The sequence below is a fragment of the Perna viridis genome, chromosome 2 (assembly GCF_037379345.1).
Source record: "Perna viridis isolate PV_CMFRI_1.1 ecotype Kerala chromosome 2, ASM3737934v1, whole genome shotgun sequence".
Lineage (NCBI taxonomy): Eukaryota > Metazoa > Mollusca > Bivalvia > Mytilida > Mytilidae > Perna > Perna viridis.
Genome location: NC_142446.1, coordinates 66059789 through 66076917, shown reverse-complemented (window position 1 = coordinate 66076917; position 17129 = coordinate 66059789). Strand labels below are relative to the sequence as shown.

General features: G+C 30.4%; 1 protein-coding gene across 1 annotated transcript; it reads right to left on the bottom strand.

The window, feature by feature from the left end:
* Positions 1–1606: 1606 nt before the first annotated feature.
* Positions 1607–14857, bottom strand: LOC148626535 (receptor for retinol uptake stra6-like). The gene is made up of 18 exons (XM_088570588.1): positions 14784–14857; positions 14443–14519; positions 13989–14073; positions 13194–13327; positions 12531–12700; positions 11957–12198; positions 11661–11740; positions 11081–11142; positions 9934–10105; positions 9430–9505; positions 9143–9221; positions 8243–8291; positions 7275–7389; positions 6820–6921; positions 5494–5657; positions 4473–4601; positions 3561–3778; positions 1607–2635 (listed from the first exon to the last, which is right to left on the bottom strand). The coding sequence occupies exons 1-18, from the start codon at positions 14855–14857 to the stop codon at positions 2606–2608; spliced, it is 2058 nt and encodes a 685-aa protein (XP_088426714.1). The 3' UTR covers positions 1607–2605.
* Positions 14858–17129: the final 2272 nt, after the last annotated feature.

Below are 17129 nucleotides of genomic sequence, written 5' to 3'. Positions count from 1 at the left end.
TGATTACTCATATATCAAAATTGTTTCAAATTGATATTTAAAATTGAATAATAGAATTTTCCTAAAACCTATTTCTAGCAAGTTGACGAGACAAAATTTGAAATTACCCGCCTAACCGGACCATAAAATACTACACTCATTTCAGAAATACAGAATTTTATCGAAACATTGGTTTCCAATTCTTATTTATAACGTTTTGTATATCTAATATGATATAATGTAGCTTATATGCGTTACATGTGTACAGGGTATTAAAATATCCTAAGATTTTAAATTTCATGACGCCAAACCCTTTCAACTTTTCAATATAACTCCCAAATTTCCAAAATATTGGTTGGTTTTAAAAACCTCTTGTATATGATTTATTTAGTATGGTAAAGTATTTGTTTTTAAAACTGCTGATGGTTTACTTAATGAAATGCATGTGCTGTAGACCAAAATAAGCAACATTAATATAATTGGTATTTTTGTATTTTTATTTGGTGTATATATCTAAAAATTACGCAAATGTGAATCTTTTGTCGGAGGCACCAAATATTCTTGAAAAAAAGAAAATTTAGTACGTAATTTATATCAATCAATTAGTTCTTACCTTGCTTAGACGAACGTATCACTTTTTATTTATTATGAATGTTACATTGGAGGTAAATCATAAGTTCTTTTAAAATACTAATCGTGGATTAGACTTGAAGTAATCTTTGAACGTTTGGTCATTAATATGGTAATTATTTTGTGTGTGTGTGCCCTTCTTTCATTAAAAATACACAGTAGTTATATTATAATGTTTTGCACATGTACGTGTATGGTGTATTGTTTTAAATATTTTGAAAATTCATAGTCTATTTGAAGTTTAAAATGACAATGTTAAAAAAAGTTTTATAGTTGTTTTTTACTGACTATGTTTTGTCTCATATTTACTTCAAGTTTTATAACTTAATACGCTCTACAATTTCTCAGTTCAGTTTGAGTTTGGATTATCAGGTTTCTAATGTTGGTTATTTCAACTATGTTGTTTTTCATGTATATTCTACAATGGTTTAAGATTATTTGTTAACACAGTCCTTTGATTTTCATACGTGTATAGCGTATAGAAATTTGTCATATATATGATCGAAATTTTTGTATTCAATAACCACTGTGTCGATGACACTGCTAATGGACCAAGGTCCTACGTGATATTCACCAACCCAGTAGTCAGACTTGTATTACTCCGAATTATTGTAGATTTTATATATCGAATTTATAAAAATATGCGGTATGACAAATTTCAAAATATCAAAACACTAAGGCTTCATGCGTAGTATGGCACTTGGTAGAACCTCTAGGTGATGGATTTCATTTCTTATATCGATAGTTTTGATCTTTTGCACTTCTTGTATAAAATTAATGTTTGGTTTGAGATCTTCATATATTTTTTATTCTAATACTGCGAATGAGAGGTTACGCCTTGAAACTTGTGTATAGTAAAATCATGTGATTGGTATTTTTGTATTAAAGTACCAGTCCATATAAAAATCAGACATTGTCTATGGTAAGGTGATTCATGGTGTAGACCCATGGATCAGATGATGCTTTTTCATTCTATTTATGCTTGACATGCATGAATTACCTCCTGTCTGATTTTGTATAAAGATTGCTATCTAATTTTTAATAAAAAAAGAGGATAAAAGAGAAAACGCAAACATTGGTTAAAAGCACCTAATATCATATCACAGGAGGTAGACAAAATACAATCAAACATTGAATAAAAAATCATTTTGAATATAAAAAAAAACAATGTATAAAAATGATATACAGTAAAACAAAGATAAGACTATTGGATTTGGTCCGTAGTTCCGAGTGTTCGATTTTCACAATTCGGAATACGTTAGAACGGAAGGTCCCTGCAGCAGATGTCTTGTTTGAACAGTCACATTTCTGGTTTATTATTTACTTGTTTTACCAAGATTTCTCTGTAAATGATTAAATTAACCACAATAAATTGCTGTTGTAAATTCATCACGATATTTGAACTTTTTTACACAGGTTCGAGTACATTTTTAATTATTCGACCATGCTTGTATCTATAACATACTTGTGTATGTTGTTAAACATTTTCTCTTTTCTTTTTTTCTCTATTTCAGAAGCTTTCCTATGATTACAATTCTCTGTTGCCAACATACTGTCATTGTGGTAGCGGTATCTTAAAATTTGCAGATGAATTTCAATGACCACATGGAGCCTACATAAACAAAAGCTAACTTTACAACGAAATACTTAAATAAAATTCAACTCTTCAAATACGTTTTACATAGTTACAGTGATTAATTTGCCAAAATAAATAATAATAATGAATGTGAATATAAATAATAAAAAAAAACATAAAATGGAAAAAACCTTCTTTTACAAAATACATACAGTTTGCTTACAAATCCTAAGGAAGAATAAGTATAATAATATTTTTATAGTGTGTCTATAGATCTCATCACCATTCTGTTTTTATGATATACATAAAAGGTTATCAAAAATACAAACTTAGCTATTATCGTTTTATGGCCAAACATACAATTTTGCAAAATAACACAAAACGTAAATGTCACATCAACTGTTCCATTCCGTAGGTCGTCTAAGCTTTTATAGATTTGTATCCATTTTGCTAAAAGATGAGAACACAAAAATAACTATATTTAATCTATTCATCATTATTGTCAATTAGATCAGTAAGTAATTAATGAACTGTCAGAACAGAATTAATTAAATGGGAATATTATATACTATGAAGGTGGAACGGAATGATGCAATTACCGGTGAATTTGATTTGATTCTCTATTGATGTATCAGTCCGTGGTTGAAAAAAAAATACTATTTCTTTTAAAAAAATGAGTAATGATTGCTTTGTGTAAATTATTCTTGTACTGATATGACCACTATAATTAACCAACTCTGACACACACCAGCATGCAAATACTATTTCATCACTACCGGTATATTCACACCATAATGAAAGAGATGCGATTTGGCGCTCTGTAGAACCTAGATCTAACCCATCATATCGTTGGAAATGCCTGTACCAAATCAGAACAATTGCGGTACTAACTTCCCCGATGGTGTCATATTTAGTGGTCTGATTTAATTTGAACGTGACTTGATTTTGCATCGGTATGGTGTTTGGTAATTTTGTTGTTATAATAATTGATGAATAAAGATCATCAACTTTTAAAAAAAAGGAATTGTACAACTGAAGTGAACCATGTCTATTAATGATCATAATATAGAATTCTAAATTTTACATTATTTCAAGAACAATGAAAATTATAACAGTCAATGAGGTTCAAAATAATTCATTTCAAATCATTCACTTCTGCCACTTTGTATGTATTATTTTTTTAGCAACTTTATGTTCTTGTTTGTAATTTTCTGTTTTCTGAGTCTGATCTTTGCCCCTGGATTACATACTTTTGATTTCCGCTAGAATCTTGGTTTCCGTCATTACTCATTTGTATGAATGTTTTGTTAAACTAAGTCCCCGAATGTGAACGAGAAAAAACATTAAAACGATTTAAATTGGGACAAATACTTACCAAAGGAGGAATATTCTTTGGTACAGTTTTCTTTTCTAATTCATTTTCTCCTTTTTCAGTATCAGCGGTTTGATATTTGTACCGTTCCATTAAAAAGTTTTTCCTCAAAACACGTAGTTGAGGATTGTAATGTAGTAGGGTTGCCAAGTACCACCTCCGTTGTACAAGGTTATGACGTCTCTGTTTTTCTTTACGTTTTATATCAACCATTTCTGCAACTAACAAGCAATTGTTGCTTACTTTAATTTATGTTTATTGAACGTGTTTGACCCTACAATTTATTTGAGAGGAAATCTTGCGTAAATGTTCGTTCAGAAACCAAACACAGCATATGTCAAATTGACTACGAATATTCCACACATGCCTTACCCCACTAAGAGTTTTTATTTTAATGAGATGTTTTATTTTGTTAAGGAAGACACTGCACAAAATATCGGTTCTGATTAGAAGTGAAAGTTTAGTGTAATGTAAAGAGTCCCAGTGTTGAAAATTTCTCACCGTTTGTAGCCTTCCTTTTGAATGTTTTTTTACCTCAGTTCAGTAGGGTTGTTATCTTTTTGACACATTTTTAGTTTCCATTTTCTCTTTTCGCGTATGTAACTCTTTGCGATTTTAAATGCAAAAATAGTTTTAGTTGTAAATTAATCACAAATAGCATTATTCAAAATATTTTGATATTGCATCTACAAGTAAATGTATCAACACAAAGCAAAGAGGACACAAATGACGGTCTATACATAATGAGCACGGAGAATAAAATGTAAGACTAGAACCATGAATGGCTAAACGATATTTGTCGACATGGAAGTTTACGATTGCGCAAGTGCAGATGTGCTGCTTTGTCTTTTAATACGATATTGAGCTCCGTCCATCAAAGCAAGGCCTTAAATAATAATAAGAAACGCTACTTACGTTTTTCTTCATCTGTTCCTACTTCAGGATCATTAGGCACCAACTGCTTAAGAATGTCAATAAATGTCAATAGAATGGGGTTGAAGTGAGCATTCTCCATGTGCATGAATCCGACATATGCATCAAACCCTGACGATAAAGCGAGAACAAAACTTAGTAGATCTTAAAAATTCCGTCAAAGTCTCGGCTCTAACACTTCAGTACGTGGTCAAAAAGTGACATGACTCCCATTTGTTTTGCTTATGTCATTTTCTTTGTTGTGTGTGATTATTTCCCTAATCTAGTAGTCATCTTAGGATTAGTCATCTTTTCGATTACCCTTCGAATTATGGTTCCCTTGAATTTCCTTTCAAAAGTATTCTTTTGATTGTGTTTAAGTGATAGCATCCTTAAATTTAGAATTAAAGGCTGAGGGTTGAAAGTGTAATCAAAGGAATGTCATCCAGGAACAAAGACCAGACATGGAAAACAGATACACTCAACAAAGAACATAAAATAACCACAATAATACATACAAAGCAACAAAAGTAAATAAATAACTCGGACTTGAAACTGTGTTTACACCACCCTTTCGTGACAAGGGTGATAATACCAAAGAACCTGAACGCAGTTTTCAATACATGTACAACTATTTTTTAAAACTTTTTTCTGCTCAATATAAAATCGTTTATTCAAAATCTCTGTACAGATGGATTTTCTTAAAGGTAACATTTTGTTGTTAAACCAGTTTAGCTATACAGAGACAATATACAAACATAAAGAGGATCTGCATACAGAGGGACGATTTACACACACAGAAACGATCTCTACAAACACAGAGATAATTTACTTACACAGAAACAATGTATATACATACAGACAATGTACATACATACAGACGACCTACATACATGGAGAAGACCTACATACACAGTGATGATTTACATACACCGATACATCTTTTGCTTATTGTGTTATGTACTTGTTTTTTGAATTACACTATAAAGTTTTTTTTATGATAATATTTATTTTGTAATTTTACCTGGGTCCATAAGTTGGAAGCGTCGAGGGAGTGTACTATGATCAAGTCGTCCCAAAAATAATGCACCAATGATAATCGCCTTTATTATTCGCAATAAACAGGAAATAAACCCAAGGAATGTATTGTAGAAAAATATGAAATATGACATCAGGAAGAATCCTCTCCTGAAAAAAAACAAGACTTGTCTAGGACTGACATTGTTGTTAAGCACTATATTTGTATATTTCAACTTGTTACATAAGCAATGCTGCTATATGAAATAATATGTCAGAATTTAGGATTGCTATACTATAAATCCCCATTGTCCATCGTATAGGTAAATAGTCTTGAGTAAATTATGGAAGAGGTAATTCATGCATGTCAAAATGCCACCATATTCATTTTTATTCCGTATTCAGGAACAGTTACAGTCCACTTAACTATTCTCAGTTAATAGTTAATACGATATAAAAATGGACAAGTCCACATGTATAGTTTCTTCATGTCATTTTAATCAACAGCGTACTCTTATTTAAAACTAGAAAGAACTCACTTAATTGCCGAAACCGTAGTCTTTAGTAGGGATTAAATTTTGACACTTTAATTGCATGTTTACGGATTAACTTTTTATTGACAGTTATCAGCCTGTGTATTTAACAGTAACCTTTTATCGGTGATTACCTGTTTTGTGTGTGTGTGTTTGACACTTACATTTTGTTTTTGTGAACATAATATTTGCACAGTATTGAATTCTATTCTTTGATATGACAGGTACTCTATGACCATTAATACAAATCATGATGTAAATAAGATCATGGATTTAGAAATTATAACCCACATGCTTTTACCGTATACGTTTTTATAATAAACTTATTGCAAATTCATACTTGATTGCGTTGAATTATAAGATCCTTACACAAACTATGTTTCTATTCTAAATTGTGGAAACCGTGATATAACGATCAAAAGACTTAATAATTTGAATATATTTCGTGGGTACTAATTTTCACGATCTTGAGGCAACAGCGAAAATAACGAAAATTAGTACCCTGCGAAAATTAATACGTTTACAGTAGATAGTGTACAAAATTAGCACTTTGCAGGAGTTATCGTTCTTGATTTGGTTTGATTAGGTTGCTTCAGACAAGGATTAATGTTTGGTCTCCTACAGATTGAATGCATAAAAGACTATTTTTACCTGCAAAAATCGCAAATATAGACTAACAGCATTGGTTCGGTGCGTTTTTCTACACCACGGATCACCTCAATTGTATATAATATCTGAATTTCATTTGGACTTGTGTTTAATATGGCATACATAAGAAACAAATGTGTTGATACAAAAACCTGTTATCTATTCCAAGTAAGTCGCCACGTTCTTGTAGGAACAGAAATTTAGCCAGTAACAACTGACCGATACTTAGACCAATAGCAGTGAGAGGTGCTGGCCTACAAAAGAGTCAAATGGGTTGTTTTAAGTGATTAATTATTGTTTTGTACCAATATGTTAAGTTGGGACTCAAGATCAATGATAAAAGATTTTGTTGTGGATAATTATAACTGGCCAACATTCTTTAATGTTACGTATGTTTTATAATTGGTAAACGGAATAGAATCTCAAACATGCCAGCGAAATACAATTAAGTACAATTCTGTGTAATAATCAGCCGATAAATTGTACTTTACAAACACTTTGATGGTTAAGGAGTATAAATACTTGGATAATGCAATAAATGTTTTGCGTTTTTTACGTGCCACACCTTATACACACACTGTTGATTCTTATACATTTACACAATTACCATAACTGTCGCATTCTGTCTGTTATGATATCACCATAACCGGCTCTATACAGGGTCACGATAAATGCAATTGCCATGAAAACAATGAAGAATATAAGCCACTGTATGACATAACCTGTTGGAAAAGTGTACCATTTTCGTATTTATATATATAAACGAGACATTAAGATAAGAATCATTCAAAATATGATTCATGGTTGGAAAGCCTATATATTTTTGTTTTTGATATTTTGTTTAAAATGTTATAGTTAGCAGAATAAACAAGTGACTTTATAGTCAGATAACGCGTGCTCTTAGAAGGTAAAAGTTAAATAGAATATACTGTAGAATCCAAAATTAACTATATTAAAATTAATTATTAATTAAATATATTAAAAACTATTGTATTTTCAATCTCAATAATCTTCTATGATCTGACAGATGGAAATGAATGATAATACATTTCATCATTTAGCCCACAAAACAACTAAACAAACAAAAATAAAAATGTGAAGCCGTTCTCTACACGTGTTGCTAGAAAAGCAGAGGACGCTTACTCTACCAATGCACCTGGTCCATGCTCCCAGTTATAAGTGGAATCAGAGTTTACTTTTGTTCCTTTGTATGTATTATTTCAGTTCTTTTATGCTCTTTGTTGTGATTGTCTGTTTTCCATGTCCGGTTCCTGGATTACATTCTTTTGATTTCTGCTAGAATCTTGGTTCCCTTGATTACTCTTTGAAATGTATCACCTATTACAAAATTTGCATGATTCGTACACAGACTTCTACTTAATATTCATTTTTGTGACAATAGAACTTAAACAATAATTTACTTTTGACTTTCTGTGTGTAAATTACATTGAGGTTATAGTCTATATTGTTTTGTAAAAAAAAGGAAACTGACAGTGAATTGTTTATGGTACAAACGTAGCTGTTTCATCGTCAAGTCATGTAAGTTAAACAAAAACAAATGTAAAATTAGCTTACCCCATAAAGAGTAGGCGATCTGATAACCGGTATATCGCATTGTTCCGACCTGTAAGTGTTTAAAACTAAGTACAAGATGGCCAAATGTTATTTACAATGTGTCCTTATTAGACTTTGTTTATTTTAATATAATGACTTTGTAGGAATTAAAAAAATTATTTGTATGCATCTGTTTTTTTTTTTTTATATATAATCCTATTATTTCTCTTTTCTATGATAGAGGTTATTTAGAAATATGGTATGTAAAATTCGTAGTTTTTATTATCCATTTTGAATTTTAAGAAATTTTATTTAGTAGTTAGTATTACATTGACTGAATATGGTGCGCTAACTTGTGATTAAAACTACAATGTGATTAACATTTTAATGACCGAATTACAAAGAATCAATTGCATTTTTGTAATCAAAACTCGGTGTAAAGGTTTAGGTATCAATGAAGACATTCAGTAAACGTCATTGTCGAGCTAAATTTGAACATAATATTTATACCCTGTTCTTGTTCATACTAATCTAAGTGGGTAGACCTAGGGTAAGGAACACAACTCTTACAAATCATTGGAATGTTTATATTCAGCATTTTACATCATTCTCATGTAAGCATCAGAGTAACTTGGACTGATTTCATTCTGTTTCAAATGAAAGCTTGAAAGACTTTAGTGAAATTGAATATGATACAAACATATCACTGGTTTGAAGATTTGTGTCCCTTACCCTAGGTCTAACTCCTAACTACAATGAATATTTTGTTCTGTGTGTGTTATTTTCCCCCCGAGTTTTCGGTTTATGAAGACGTAGCAATATCGGAAGTAAAGAAATGAATAGGTGTCCATGGCCAAAAGTACGTTATCTTTTGTTTCCCTGAATTTTACATATGATAGTGCACTCAGTGGAAGTAATTACCATGAGGCTTGGGTTGCTTTTATCAGAACTTGGAGGTAGATGAACATTCGACCCTTTATACAGGCCAAGGAGATTTTTCCTAAAAATAAAAAAAAAAACGTGTTGTTGTTTTAGGCGTTTTTAATAGAACTAAGACTAATAGTTCTAGTAGTTTACATTACTGATAACACAAAATTATAAAGAATTTATTGAATATCATTCTGACGAAGCGCAAAATGCAGTACTCTGTATATATATTTGAAAATGAACACTTTTCTAAACTGAAAAGGATGTAAGTTGAGTTATACCTGTACGATGATATCATGTGGAAAATAATTAAAGATGACAGTATCATTTCAAAAGTTGTGGCACAAATAATGCAAACTGAAAAGAAATAATAGTAAGTTACTGGATTTTAAATGATCTTGCATCCTTGATAAGTAGTCTTCTATCCCTAAATATACCATTAGATGGTTGTGCAGTCGTATTTAATTTATTCAATATTCCAAATTTGTTTCTTATTGTCTTATGTTAACAACAATTTCAAATGTTTTTAAATTTATCATTGCGACAGCAAGCTTTGAATTTGTACTAGCAAGGTAAAAGTGCCCCTTCTTTGTGGATGCATGACGTTCTTCGGCGATGTTGGCACAGTGATTAATAATGGTGGCTTTTTTGTCTGTACCATTGGGATCATGTTGGTTTCATTTTCAATTGAGGATTTGTTCGTTACTGAATAAAAAAAAATAATTCTCGTTATCATTAGACTGAAAAATTCTATGACGTTACAAACAAAGTTTTAATGTACATACTTCTCATGGCATCTACGACATAATACAGCAGATACAGTAACCTTCTGGCTGCAATTGTATCGTCAGAGTCATAAATATTATCCTCAAAACCTATAGTTCCCAAGATTAAGAGAATATTTTCTAATATTGCATTGAATCCAGGGACGATAAAAGAATACACTTCAACGGTTACCTGCGAAAAAAAAAAACAAAACAAAACAGTATTATAAGTGACTTGGAAGGCAATGGTAAATATTGATAGAATTTTTAATTTTAAAATCACACAAAAAGGTAAGGAAAGGTAACACGCACTCATACACTCAAACACTTTCTTCTGCTGAATCGTCTTAATAAAGGTTAATTCTGAACGTTTATTTAAAATATTGGAAGGTAAAGTCATTACATACATACCATCTACTTAGGTTCAATTCCTTTGCACAAGCAAACACAAATTTCTTGATAAATTTATTCATAAAGTTAAGCTACATATGCATTAAGAACCTGTTACACACAGTAAACTTATATGTAGCTCTTATAAAGTGTTTAATTCTTTATACCAATTAATTTGACTTTGTACACAACGTACCCAAGCCAACCATAAGACAATCTGGTTGATACGATATTCATTATTCTATTATATGACTTTCTTTACATCATATATGCTTTCAAATCGTCAGACTAACGTTGAGGAGATTAATATATATTCGGGAAACGTTTGATGACGTAAAACGAGCGTTGCTTTATCGTTAGACAGATGTTAAGGATACATTTAAATTTCAATCAGCGATCACTCTACGCAATATGCGAGAAGCTGCTTAATAACGGAGGAGTGCGCGTATCTTACGTATCTATGGTGTTTGTCTGACGGTTTCCGACTTATAAACAATACATTTGTATCTGTCCAAAATGATGAGCATGTTCTAATGTTTGTTAATGCTTAACGAGATGGTGTGCCCGCATGTTTTTAGGTAAATTTGTTCTTTACCTAGCAAAAATCACCAGTGGCGCTAAGCAAAATAGTACAACAAATTCATACATAAAATATGCATGTACTTTATATAAATGTGGCTATCACATGAAAATCACGTAGTCCTATTTTTTACTTTCAGGTTCTCATTACAACTTGATATTGATAAATTCTAATATAAAAATTCGTTGATTAACTCACCGTGTAAATTAGAATGAAGGAAACAAAATACACAGACAATATCCTTGCTGAGTACTTGAATTCTAAATAGAGTAAGCATAATTCTTAGTAATAATTTTTGCTACATTTTGATGCCAATATAATGACGATTATACCTATTACACAGAACAATGTTTGGACATTTTATTTATATAGTTAACTGTAATTTGAAATTTAAGAATATCATGCCTTATCAGAACATATAAAATCAAAATTACAAGTACTTATAAATTAAAATGAAAAAATAAATAAAAGAAAAAGAAAGGAAAAATCGGGGACCAATTTTTTTTTGTTTCAAGTAAAAAGTATCTGAGATAAGTGCATTCTTATCAAATGATTAACACAATTCTATATTTCAGCTTCTTTGATTTTTGCGAAATAAAGGAAAAATCCCTTAAAACCTACATAAAATCTTAGCGGCAACACGTTCGCTTAGCGGTCCGGAAATCCGTTTGGGTTAACAGGAAAGTCACGTTTCTTTAAGTTGTCTTTAAAATAGAAGAAAACTCAGGAACACAATATTTCAAAAAAGAAAAAAATGAAGGTTTAAGGGATTGTTTACCTGGATTATTTCTGTATATCCATGGCTTGATTATGCCTTTAACAAAGTTTTTAATTTTGTTTTTAATACCATCTGCTGATCTACAAATTCAATAGAGCATACCCATAACATATTTAGTGCGATTTATTTTCTATATTAGTAAAATAATATATAGCCGTCTTGCCTGGGAAGTGCTTTATTAAAAAGTCGTAAAAACAATATTTATTTAATTAAATATAATTTATTACTTGGAATACGAAATGAATATATTGGTTTTATTTGTGCAAAAACTAGTCGTATTTGTGTTTAATACTTACTCCTCCTTAGTTACAACTTCTGCCGGTTCATGAAATATTTTCCTGACATGTCGTCCTAGGTGCGAAGTCCTTATATGGTCAAGACTATTTATATCCGGACTGATATTATTTTTTGGGTGAATTACTGGTATATGAGGAAATATTCCTAGAGATATAAAGAATCGTATAGGCATGGCTATACCTAGATATGTAATAGACAAAACTTTCGGCCAGTTCCTCACAACCAGCAGAAACTGATCTAACTGAAAAAAAAGAGAAACAAACAAATGATTAATCGTACGTCTAGATATTTGTGTTTAATGTTTATGATTCGCGCTTTCATTTTAACCTAGGTTTGAAGTTAGATGAGCATCTCTAGAAAGTTGTGTTTTTTAGATGTATTACCTTGTGATTAAGTATTCACAACTGTTTTAGATCATATTTCTACCAGCAGCGATATATATTTTATCGACTGATTCTAAGTGATGTTACTAGCAAGAGATAATCTTTTGTTGCAATTTAATAATAAAAGTTGAGATGAGATCGTTGTCAAATGGACAGTTTTCATAAATCATGAATGTTTATATATACTCACACTGTCAATATCTGATGCACAGCTAAATGTGTCATCATATGCCTTGTAAACAAAAACCCAAACGTGGAGGCTTCCGAATACATATCCAATCGGTGATCTCAAAGTCAATGCGGCAAATATTGGAAAGTAGATAAACCCGTAACATATCACAGATAACAAAATTACAAAAACTGAAATGAAATAATTGATTTATGTCACAAAATATAAAGGGCTGATTAAAACTCGTATTTTCGTTGTTGTGTATTTTAAAAATAAATAATACTCTGCAGGTTCAAAACCCATTCTATCTCTTTCAGAATTTTTCGCACGGCACCACATGTATTATTGTATAATAAAAATATGTATGTTGTTTTTTTATTTAAAGTTTTTTTTTGGTACTTAAAAATTTTTTTTTGGTATTATTAGACTACTTTGAAATCGACGAGCGTAGTTTATTTCTTTGACCCTTTTTTTTATATCAAAGACAGTAATTAAAACACATGCCTCTGTACTTTGGTTCTAAGAATCGCAGTAAATCAGCTGATAAAGTGCTGAACACAATTGTGATTTACAGATATATGAAATGAAAACCCGTAAAATTACATCGCAACCAAACCTTAACATCGATTACTTCTATATGAAGAAAAATAGAAAAGCTTATTTCAGTATTTTGTTAACACTCACAGCGTATCCCTAAATGTCCTGTAAATGGAAAGATGTATCTAGCGTTCAAGATGACTTCATAAAACAGGAAAGATATGGAACTAAATGCTGCTACGAAGGACATTCTGTTCTGTGTCTCATACAAATTCATTGGACTGGAAATATTGATTTTATTTCCGAAAAAGTATATTATTAATAACTCGAGGTGTTACAAATAACAGGTAAAAGTATTGCTCCAAAGTTGAACTCGTGAAACAACAGATTGTACGTGATATGAAAAAAAATAAAATAAAATAAACTGAACGAAATGCATATAAAACATATATATGGATATAGCTTAAACCCGCAAGTTTGTGTCAAATTTTTGGCAAGTCATTCTATTGTTATTCACATTATTCTAATAATCGGGAAACACATTATTTTAATCTAAGAAAATAATCCAAAACAGCAATTTTGATCCAAACCTGTGGTATCCTTGTAACTTAAAGACAATACCATATTTTTGACATGATAAATAGATATATTCGGTCTATGACGATATATCATTTCTGAATATCGTTCTATGTATTTTCAATGCTATAAATAGAAAAAAAGTAGCAGTATATTACTTATAAGTCAGAGATTGCTCACGAATCATAATTCATGGTCCGATAAAGTTTCTGTCTATCGTATAAAAAAATCTTATTTTATATTTTAAATTTTTAGGAAAAATAAATATGCTAAAATTGGACATTGTGAAATCAGATTTTTTTGAATAAGCAAGATACATATGTTTGTAGTATGCCAAACTTTAAGTTACATTATGTAAATACTCACAACAGAATTCCAGGACGTGACCAACATTTATCCGGATATTTTGATTTCCTTTTAATCAGGAATGAAAGGATGACAAATTCTAGAAACTAAAAATCATGTGATGAAAAATAATGCTTTAACATATACCTTTTGCGTGGTGTGAGATTGCAAATGTTGATGATGGAAATCGTAAAAAAAAGACACACCAATTTTACAAACACCCGTTGTTAAACACAGTTATTTATTTTGTAACGACTTGTTAATTTACTCCTATCCATTTTATCGATTTTAACTATTCCTCATTCAAAATACCTTTGCCTTTTATTTGTCCTTTCAATCAATGGACTTTTTATGTTAAAATATCTGCGTTGACCAGCTTGTCTGGTGATCCGAACGTATATTCATTATACATTTATAAGTCAATCGACATTGTCTACATTTTGATGTATTTTCTAAATGAATATACATGTACTCATAGACGGAACCACCATTATTTGATAGAAAAGATACTGAGCATCGGTATCTAGAACATCTCCTGTTGTACACGCAGAGCTAAATAGTCAATTAGAAAGATATATAAGTATCCTCTTGGAAACTTGTAAAAATATGAATTTCAGTGAATAAATTGACGTGGTAATAAACTTACCGCTAGTACACCTACACGTTCCATATAACATGGTCACTTAATGAAAAAGGTCACATTTATGACTAAATTATGTCTTTCGGCATTTTAATGGTATTGTGAAAAGTAAAACGGAAATGCAACACATTTCTCTTTCGATATTTGTATAATCTATTTTAACAAGTACAGCATACCTAGTTGAGGTAGTATTAGCTGTTTCCGTATTCAGCACCGTATCAATGAGTATTTCCAAGACAGAAAAAGACATAGCTGGGTGCTGAAAAAACAACGATTGTAAAATAAAAACGTAATAAATAATTGAGCAATGAAATGTAAATAAAAAATAAATGTAAAAGGAGGTACTGCAGATAACAAAATATTGGTTCTTAGACTTGCTATAAGCAACTTTTAAGCACATTTGTTCAGCACTTGAGTTAGTACACTGCTCCTGTATAGATATTGTATAATATTGTTCTATTTTGTATAAGGTTATTGCGTTCATAATGGTAAATGTTGTGCCGAGCATATATCATATTGACGAGCTTGCAGTTTGGGTATGAAATACTCGTTTTGCGGTAATGACAATAGAAGTGGCAGTTGTATTTGCTCTATTGTAAAACAAACAGTTGTTGCTTCCAACTACATCTGTTTCATTACTCTACGTCATGAATGATGGACTATTATAGTACATTAGTGTTTTTAATTGCAATATTTGACTTTTGACCTCATAATGTATTGTAGTAGACAAAGAAATAGGATAAAATCGATTCATTAATTTAAAAAAAAAAGACTAATTACCTGTTCCGTTGAAAATAAAAAAAAAATATTTGCAAAAAATATTCATATATTTGTTGTTAAAGGTATGTGGATTTGTGTATTGAGTGGGCCGAATAGCAGAGATTAACATGATGTTATATATTTGAAAACATTATTTAATTTTTAAAAAGGCTAACTACAACGTTTAATGATGATTAAATATCATATGCAGTATGAAAAAAATGTGATTTTCTGATTTTCACGAGATATTAAAATTGTCTATTTCATCTATATGAGATTTAATAAATATAAGACCATGAAACGGAATATAAACGACACATTTGCTTCACAGATTGTTTTACCTAATTGATGTGATTTTTTTGTACTTTGTTCCTTGATTGAAATCTTATCTAAGAATTTACCTTCATAAATAAATCCATTGAATCACCAGGAAACATATTTGTGGATATGAAATGTTTATTATACTTCTTTATGTCCTAAAATGAACACCTAGATAAAATATTAAAGAAAGAAAAAAAATGAAAATTAAAACGTTAAACGAGAGTTTTGAAAAAAAATTACTTACCCTGTCAACACGAAATATGTCTATATAACCCAATAAATCGTAAATCCGTTACTTGATCTAGCATTCCAACAAGTATATAACTGTTTGGGAAATTACAAAAACACCCCAAAAAATTCACACAAATTTATAATGGTGTTGATCATCCGCATTGTGAAGTTCTAATAAGTCTTTCAAGGGTTTATTACTTTCAAATGGGGAATTGTTTGAAAAAGGATGAAAGCAAACAGAAACACAGACACTGTGTTAAAATATGTTTATTTTACCCATATTGTCCTTGTTTCTGACATACAGGAACAAATATTTTAAATGTACACGTCTGTTTACCCACTTTTGTTCGATTTCAAATTTTAATATGGGACAAATTGAATATTAAAGAACGTTTAAATATAAAAGTTAAACGAAAAATTAATCTATATTCAAAAGGGACAATTATTTTTTTTTCTTAATTTTCGAAATTAGTAGTTCTTAACATATGTTTATAATGTAGAATTTTTTCATCGAAATGTAGATGGATGAAAAAATGTTCGTCGTGATTTGAACTTGAATTTACCTTCATATAATGTGTCCATCGCCTGTAAAACAATTAAAATATGCACAATCACACAATGAAGAAAACAATCCATGTTTTAAAAAAAAGAAATGATAATAAGTATATCAGTTTATAAAAAAGGTAATATTGAAAAGAACATTCAATTTAAACCATCATGTTTATAATTATGTTTTACATAATCAAATTAATATCAATTTAAAATTCTACCCCAGTTAATACACTCGTATTCAGTTCACTATTCGATATAGTTCGGATAGCACAATTAAACCCTGAAGGTTATTAGTTCAAGAAGAAAACACGATTTAAAGAAAAAGAGAGATCAACGGTCTCGATTCAAGGCTAGTGATGCTGGCTTTCTAAAACCAAATCATAAACGTAACGAACATTGATGGTGGAGGGATGTTTACCTTTTGTAGTGTATACATATTTAAATAGTGTTAATCTGCATCTCATAGCTCACACGTGTTTGGGTAAAATCAGAAAACTACATTATAAAATCACACACTGAGACTGAAATTGTAAATTAAAATTTTTAAACATGCATTTATTCTAAGTATGAACACAACCCTTTCGGAATGATTAATTCTTAATGGTACTCTGTCATACTACCAAAAGTCAAATGTTCATTACCCATCAAAACATGGTTAT

Coding starts and splice junctions, on each gene's coding strand:
- LOC148626535 (XM_088570588.1), bottom strand. CDS start 14,857: ATGTCTTTTTCTGTCTTGGAAATACTCATTGATACGGTGCTGAATACG. Junction 9,506..9,933: donor TGTCGTAGATGCCATGAGAA/GTATGTACATTA, acceptor ATTTCTTTTCAG/TTTGCATTATTTGTGCCACA. Junction 6,922..7,274: donor GACAGAATGCGACAGTTATG/GTAATTGTGTAA, acceptor ACTCTTTTGTAG/GCCAGCACCTCTCACTGCTA.